This window comes from Ruditapes philippinarum, unplaced genomic scaffold (assembly GCF_026571515.1).
Source record: "Ruditapes philippinarum isolate M1 unplaced genomic scaffold, ASM2657151v2 ctg13232_1_1_1_1, whole genome shotgun sequence".
Taxonomy (NCBI): domain Eukaryota; kingdom Metazoa; phylum Mollusca; class Bivalvia; order Venerida; family Veneridae; genus Ruditapes; species Ruditapes philippinarum.
In genome coordinates this window covers 11,742-20,591 of record NW_026865667.1, presented here as the reverse complement: position 1 = coordinate 20,591, position 8,850 = coordinate 11,742, and the positions used below count along the sequence as shown (strand labels likewise).

At 33.8% G+C, this 8,850-nt stretch overlaps 1 protein-coding gene across 1 annotated transcript; it reads left to right on the top strand.

Annotated features, from left to right (window-relative positions):
* Positions 1–2,469: 2,469 nt before the first annotated feature.
* LOC132729955 (uncharacterized) lies at positions 2,470–5,944 on the top strand (the record flags this gene model as incomplete). Its single annotated transcript, XM_060715796.1, has 4 exons — positions 2,470–2,874; positions 3,314–3,385; positions 5,152–5,485; positions 5,888–5,944. Coding segments are annotated over exons 1-4 (868 nt in total), but the record flags the coding sequence as incomplete, so codon positions are not given.
* Between the last annotated feature and the right edge of the window lie 2,906 nt (positions 5,945–8,850).

The following is an 8,850-nucleotide window of genomic DNA, read 5'->3' as shown; positions in this document are numbered from 1 at the left end:
ATCTTTCTAGATGAAAACTATGTTTGATATAAGATAAATTTTTTTTTCAAAAAAACGAGATATTCGGCAGGGTTTTTATCCGTGCCAATGAAAAGAAAGATGAAAAAGCTGGATCTTTTACGGATAGCCGATATTTTGAAAGTTTGTCATAAAAAGTGTAATTTTTCTGTACTTTTAACTAGATTGGGACTTAGAAATGAGTTTCCTTATAAGTGAATATTTAGCGAAAAGAGAGAAAAAAAGGACCCAAATCTCAGTGGTTTATATCATTTTTTACTATGATCATAATTAATTTAAAAATCAACAAACTCAATTAGTTTTAAATAGAAAAGGATCTCATTGTTTTATACTTTTAATTTTAAAATATCAAACTTCATTTCTTTTCCTGGAGTAAGTTCTATCCCAAACGAGTAAAATAGCCTTGTTTGAGGGCGCTGTCATCAGGACTTGGCTTGTTTCTAGTCTTTGCCACCCACATAATCCTGAACATAATCTAATTTGTGTTACAAAATCTACACATGTAAATTGGGCCATAACTTAAAAATTAGTGAACAAAATTAACTAGGAGTTTTGAAATGATAAAATATAAGCTTAATGAATTGAAAATTATAGAATAGCAAAACAAAAAGCCAAACTATTTATTGCATTGAAATTAAAAGAGCAAGATATTGAAATTTAAAAAAAAAATAGATCTTGACCTTACTTCAAACAGTAAAATTATGAACTAATAATTTCAAATTGTCCACTGTACACTTTTTTAAAAAGGAAAATTTTACTTAGTTTAGTGTCTGAATAACTTTGATATGTAAAATTCTGTCCATGATAGCCTTTTGAAACATATATTGTGTTTTCCCTAAACCAGTTTCATCAATTGGTATGCCCCCACTTCAAAGAAGAGGGGTATATTGCTTTTGCATTTGTCGGTCTTTCGGTCGTAACCAAATGTTTCCGAGTGATAACTAAAGAACGCTTAGGCATAGGAGCTTTCAAACTTGGTAATGGGATTGGTCATGACCAGGGAATGACCTTATTGGATTTTGGGGTCAAGAGTCAAATAACTTGTAGGTAAAACGGTTTCCGATCAATAACTAAAGAACGCTTGGGCCTAGGAACTTCAAACTTGGTATTGGTGATTAGTCATGCCCAGCAGATGACCCCTATATGCATTTGGGGTCAAGGGGTCAAAGGTCAAAGTCACATTGACCTTGTAGGTAAAAACGGCTTCCCCGATCAATAACTAAAGAACGTTTAGGCCTAGGAACATCAAACTTGGTATTGTGATTGGTCATGACCAGTAGATGACCCCCCCCCCCCTATTGAATTTTGGGGTCAAGGGTCAATCAAAGGTCACATTGACCTTGTACTTAAAAACGGTTTCTGATCAATAACTAAAGAACGCTAAAACTTCCTTGGTATCACTTATGATTGATGATTGGTCATGACCATTGATTTTTTGGGCGTCTGTCATATTGACCTTGTACTATAATGACGGTTCTGACAATAACTAAAAACCTAAAAATGCCTAAAAATGCCATTTTGGTACTTACACATTTTGAAGGTCTGTATAGGGGCCTTCATAATTCATAAAATGTATGCATATATTATTTGGTAAGATTTGTACTTTTAAATTGCTGCATATGGTGTACAATAATTACTACCTTGTAGTCAACCAAGTAGTTAACCCTTATTTAATTGTTTTTTCACTGGGTCAGAAGTCATGCATAATAACCTTGACTAATTGGCTACCGATAGGGGGCATACATGTTTTACAAACATATCTTGTTTAAGTTTACAAATTTAAATTACTTTATGGTAAATTGGTAATATTTATAAAGGTACATTATAAGCCCTTCTTATGAGTGTCAATATGCATACATTGTTCGTAGTTATTCCCTATAGCAGTTTCCTTTGTATTTTTGTAAGATAAATATGTAAACACAGAAAGAAGGGGAGTATTATAAATGTCGTTCTGACTTTTATTTAAACACATAAAATGTCTGAGCGGTATATATCAACAATTTAATACCAGTTTGGAGATTTGTCGTCATCAAAACCGCAGAGACCGATATTATTTCGATTTTAACAAGACAATATAAGGGAGACCAATTCCGCTGCTGTATTTTATTCCACACTTTACAGTAGTAGAAGTAATAAAAATAAAAGCAAGTATCATATATCTTTTGTAAATTATTATTTAAAAAAAATCCCTTAAATATCAGACTGACTTAATTGTGCAGACGGGTTTACATCCTTGCTTAATAAATTTATATTGAAAACATAGTAAGGACGGAAAGTATCAGTACATTTGTTTATAATTGTTGCCTTTGTCTGAGAAAAAGCAGTAAGTTTTTTATTGGCAGTTGATTTATTCTTTGGGTAAGGTAACAAAATCACGAATCATGTTGTTTTAATGATCATGAATTTATTTATGTAATTACAGAAATGATGGTCTGATAACAAAAAGAAAAAATGGCAACCCCAAGTCAAATAATGTCTTCAAAGGCGCAGCAGAATAGTTGTCGTCTTTTTCGTCTGCAAATGCTGATTATAGACGGAGGACTACTTATACTTAGGAATATGTTCAATCAAAAAATGCAAAATGTCCCTCTTGTCGCATTTTTGAAGAATGAAAGACAAACAATTACAAACTTAAGAACACGCGGGATAATTACGCAGGTACAATATGATCTACTGTTTCCATCAGGTGGCAGCGGTCCAGCTACAACAGACCTAGACATCACGTTAATCATATGTCTCCTTAGAAACATCAAGTCATTCGGGCTAAACAAGAACTTTCAATGGAACTCAATTCCTGCACAAGGTGATACCTCAGTTGAGGCTGATATTTCCCGTCTGAAAATGTACAGGAACGAGGTAAATGAGAAATGAGATCCTTAGTTAAGTTTTAATGGTTTGAGTTCTTGTGATATCTAGTTGTGAATAAAAATAATCTATTTGACGTCAAGTGTAAATTATTACGTATAAAAAAGAATTTTTGCTGAAATAGCTTTTCGAGTATAGAACTATAAATCCTAAGAAAGATAATAATTTTGTTTTTTATTCTGTATAACTTAATGATTCTACTAATTTAGTATTATCTTCAGTTTCATGATATCTAAAAGTAAGAAACGTCTTCATTTAATACATAAAATTAAACTACGAAACATATCCATGATATAAAAGACTGGCTTCATAATTTTATATTTAGCCAATTGTCTTGTATGCAACTATCATATTTTATTTATTTTTTTGTCATCCCTTGCAACTTTTCATTTTATATTAATACATATCTAACATTCTCTTACTTTTTTAGCTCAGTCACATATCTTCAACAAGTGGAATAACACTGCCTGTCTTTACAACAAAGTGGACGGAGATCGAACAGGTAAGGATGGAATTTTATTTTACTAATAAATTAATCTATTTTTTCCTTTCAATTCAGTTCATAGTAGGTTATGTTTATGCATTATTCCTTGAGGCACATTATGCCTAAGAAATCCATTCTTTAGAAATGTCAAACGTATGTTTAACAATTTTTGAATAATGAATTAAGAGCAAGTTAACCCTGTACCTCACATATACGCGAAACAACGCACTTTCGAACCCCCCTCCCCTCTTTTGGGTCTCAAATAGTGAAAAAATGTCCTATTTGGGTCCCAGTAACATGTTTTCGCTTGAGAAATGTCGCTGAAAAAGTGAGCACTTTTTCGGCGCCGCCCCCATCAAAAAGATACATCAGGGGGTTTGCCAGAAGGGGGAAGTGCCCCGTTCTGTTTGGGGGGGGTGAAGGGGGCGGTAGTCCAGCTTATCGCCAAGAAAATTTTGGACTTTTGAGAGGCTAAAATGACCCAAGGTCGATCATAATGTAACGTGTAACCAACGCTGAAAAGCCTTTGACTCTATCTTTGACTCTATCTCAATCCCTGAGAAGTTGCAGCACTTTGAAAAAAATTTTGATGGAAAAAATCAAGGTAAAATAGTGATTTTTGGCAATTTTGAAACCTCCCCTCGATGGTAACAGGAAATTTAAGAATGAAAACATGTTCGTTACAAAGAAAATTGGTCCACTTAACATCTGTGCAAAGATTGATTAGTATTGAAGCATTTTTCATAGTTTAATAGCAGTTTGAACTTGTAACAGTAGGCTTTTCAATGAAAACGGCCATTTTTCACAATATGCTCATAAGGGAAAGGATTAAAAATGTTAACTTAAATATATACTATGCTCATCTTTGGGCAAAATACTTTCACTTTCAGAAATTCTTTAAAATCTATTAAAGACTTTCTGAATATGTATAATTTGAATAAATGAATGTTTAAACTATGTTTGGAGAGCTGCATTTCCTGTAACTAGTCAAATAAATTTGGTCAGTCCTAATAAAAAACTGACATTTATGTTTAAATGACATTATGTAATCATACTGTGTCTAGAGTTTTAAACATGACGTATTGCCTCTGTGTATGTCCAAGATGTTTATTCTACATTTCAAAAGAGAGACTGTATAGTTATGATCAGTGTTTCCAAATATAAAATTTGAGAATAGCATATCTTTAAAGCACGCGACTTAACTTACGTATGTATTGGAAGTTAATGCGGGGTGGGGGGGGGGGTAAGTACCGGTGTAAAACAGTAGATAGCAATAAAATTAATAATTCTATCATTTAATCTCTGCTCGTACACGGACATCCTTCATAGCAAGGAACATAACAGGAATGAAACTACCAAGCATAGCGGAGCTCAAAGCAAAGTAAGCAAAGTTATAAAATAAAGAGCATACCATGGAATATAATATCTAGCAGAATATACATTAACAATGGTAAAAATAAATATGATATCTGTTCAAGTATACAATACATTCATAAACCAGTGTCTATTCTAGGAGGGCGGATGGGGGGATTCACTCATATTTTTGAGAATTCCCCCTATTTTTTCAGAGGCAGTGGGAAATGTTTACATAGAGAAAGAAGGGAAAAAATCAACAAATGTAATAAATTCTCAGTTTTGGATAAAATCACCCATATTTCTCGAATCCTAGAATAGACACTGTAAACAGTGTATTGTTTGGTTGGGTTTAAAGAAATATGTTTTAATGTGAGTTTTAGCATGGCGAGTTTTAGCATGAAATCGTGACGCATTTCATGATTTTCCAGGTTCTTTTGAGGTTGAACTCGGCGGTGTCTCCCATACCACACCTACAACAGATGATTGATGACTTTAAAGTTAATCCACTCGATCCGGAGGCGGAGAGAAGGGTTCAGAAGGCCATAGACAGCTGGCAAATGTTAGAAAAGGGGGTAGAAGCTGATTTAAAATTGATGAAAATGGAGGACGAAAAGATAAAATGTACTCTGAATGTGCAAAGTCAAACTGTGAGAAAGCATGCACAGAGTATTGATGAATTAAACAAGAAAACGTCTGAACATGATAAACAAATACATGACCATACTAAACAAATACAGGAATTAAAGGAAGAAACTAGAAAAGGTACGTCGCACACGACTTTTGTGACACTTCACTATTTAAATGTATAATTATTATTCAGTCATACTAAATTTCTTATCTAAATCACTATAATGTTCAACAACATTCTCATTATTTATCATTATAATGCAATCATGCGACTTAATATTAATTTTTAACTTTATTGAACTTTTGATTTTGCTTATTCTTAAGAACGAAATTTTGTTTTTGTAATAAATATAATGATTAATCAAATCTCACATCTTCGCAATTTTCAATTTAATTTTGTTTTGTTTTAAAGTAACCAAACCTGTCATGTGAAATATAAATTAATTTAAATGCAGATAATGTAAATCTTTTTTTTTTCTAAGTTAAACTACTTATTGCTGATATTAATATTCACTCAATTACACTGTCATAATGCAGATGTCACAGCAGAGACAGAATCAATGCGACAGTCTCAATATGAAGAGTCGAAAACAAGTAAGTAAATGTTATTTATGTTATAATAAAATAAATTTTAAAAAAATTATGGTATGAAATAACAGAATATTTTTTAAAACAATGTTTGTTTTTGAAAATTTTTTCAAGCTGTTTTTTAAATAATGATTTTGAATTATTTAAATAGAAAGAAATAAAAGAAAACATTTTATTGAAAAAGGGCCTTTTAATGTCTTCATATTTTTTTTTCCTTTTTTAAATTTTTACCCCCTCCTTTCTAATTATTTAAAAAAAAAGATTGCCATTTAAAAAGCATAAACATTATGATTTTAAAAATGAAAAAACATTTCTCCCTCTTTCCCCCCATTTTTTATAAAGGTTATTTAAATTTTTTTTTTAAGAACATTTTAAAAAAAGTTTTTTTACCCTCCTAATTTTCAAAAAAATTTACACTTACAAAATGTTTATTTTAAAAGACGGTTTTGTATTTTCAATACATGTAAAATACGGCTCAACAGAGCACGCACAATAAGTTTGTTTTCTAGGTTCCAATTTCTATGCAAACTGGTAAATTGGTGTATTCAAATAATAAGAAATGTCCCAAAATGCATCAGAACTTTTATATTGATATGCCAATTGTTAGGCCCCTACCGGTTTACCGGACCGGACTTTAGGTTTACCCTCCGTCCGTCTGTCTGTCCGTCCGCACTCACAGGACAGTAATAATGTGGCTAGAGGGACGATAGGTAACTGTTCTTTCTCTTTGATGTCATTCATTCAGTAATGCTTTTAAGTGGCTATTTTTAGCTCACCAGAGCCGAAGGCTCAGGGTGAGCTATTGATATCAAAGGGGGATGCTCCGGTGTCCATCGTCCGTCGTTATGCGTCAACAATCGTCTTTTTCTCTGAAACTACTAAGCCGATTTACTTCAAATTTGGTCTGTAGCATTCTTGTGACAGTTACACTTGAATTTGCTCATATCATTTTAATTGGCCCCTTTTAGGGGTCAGCAGAGCTAAAAATAGAAAAACATTTAAACAACTTTTTCTACAAAACTTATGGATCGATGATCACCAAACTTTGTCTGTAGCATTCTTGGGTAGTCTTTTATCAAGTTTGCTCATATTAATTTGATTGGCCCCTTTTAGGGGTCTCTAGGGCTAAAAATAGAAAAAACCTTTAAACATCTTCTTCTACAGACCCAATGGATGGATGATCACCAAACTTTGTCTGTAGCAATCAAGCTGGCTCATATTAATTTGATTGGCCCCTTTTAGGGACCGCTAAAGCTAAAAATAGAAAAAAAATTAAACGTCTATTTCTACAGAACTAATTAATGAAAAATCACAAAACTTTGTCTGTAGCATTCTTAGGTAGTCTTTTTCAAGTTTGCTAATATTATTTTGATTGGCCCCTTTTAGGGGTCTCTTGAGCTAAAAATAGAAAAAACCTTTAAACATATTCTCCTACAGAACTTATTGATGGATGATCACCAAACTTTGTCTCTAGCATTCTTGGGTTGTGTTTAATCAAGTTTGCTCATATTAATCTGATTGGCCCCTTTAACCCTTTCCCCCATTAGCATATTGTGAAAAATGGCCGTTTTCACTGAAGAGCTTCCTGTTACAAGTTCAAACTGCTATGAAACTATGAAAAATGCTTCAATACTAATCAAACTTGGCACAAATGTTGACTGGACCATTGCCTTTGTAACGACATGCTCAGTCTTAAATTTCCTGTTACCATGGCAACGAGGGGACATCTCAAAATTGCCAAAAATCACTATTTTGCCTCGATTTTTTCCATCAAAATTTATTTCAAAGTGCTGCAACTTCTCTAGGGATTGAGATACAGTCAAAGGCTTTTCAGCGTTGGTTAAAAGTTACATTATCATCGACCTGGGGTCATTTTTAGCCTCTCACAAGTACAAAATTTTCTTGGCGATGAGGGGGACTCAAATCCCCCTAACAGAAGGGGGCACATCCCCCTTCTGGCAACCCCCTGATGTATCTTTTGGATGGGTGGCGGCGCCGAAAAAGTGCTCAATTTTTTGAGCAACATTTCTCAAACGAAAACTTATGTTTGTGGCCCAAATAGGACATTTTTTCACTATTTGAGACCTAAAAAAAGGGGGGGGGTCGAAAGTGCGCTGTTTCGCGTATATATGTGGTAAAGGGTTAACAAAAAATGATGAAAAACTTTGGAATCACCTAAAAACTAGTTTTTCCATGTTAACATGTGGTCTTTCACCTTATTTTGGTGAAAAATTGTTGTTTTGTAACATTTATATTTTTTTTAGTTATCCCTTTCCCCCATGAGCATATTGTGAAAATGGCCGTTTTCACTGAAGAGCTTCCTGTTACAAGTTCAAACTGCTATGAAACTATGAAAAATGCTTCAATACTAACCAAACTTGGCACAAATGTTGACTGGACCATTGCCTTTGTAACGACATGCTCAGTCTTAAATTTCCTGTTACCATGGCAACGAGGGGACAGCTCAAAATTGCCAAAAATCACTATTTTGCCTCGATTTTTTCCATCAAAATTTATTTCAAAGTGCTGCAACTTCTCTAGGGATTGAGATAGAGTCAAAGGCTTTTCAGCGTTGGTTAAACGTGACATTATCATCGACCTGGGGTCATTTTTAGCCTCTCACAAGTACAAAATTTTCTTGGCGATGAGGGGGACTACGCCCCCTTCAAAACCCCTAACAGAAGGGGGCACATCCCCCTTCTGGCAACCCCCTGATGTATCTTTTGGATGGGTGGCGGCGCCGAAAAAGTGCTCAATTTGTTTAGCAACATTTCTCAAACGAAAACTTATGTTTGTGGCCCAAATAGGACATTTTCACTATTTGAGACCTAAAAGAAGGGGGGGGTCGAAAGTGCGTTGTTTCGCGTATATATGTGGTAAAGGGTTAAGGGGCCGCTAAAGCTAAAAATAGA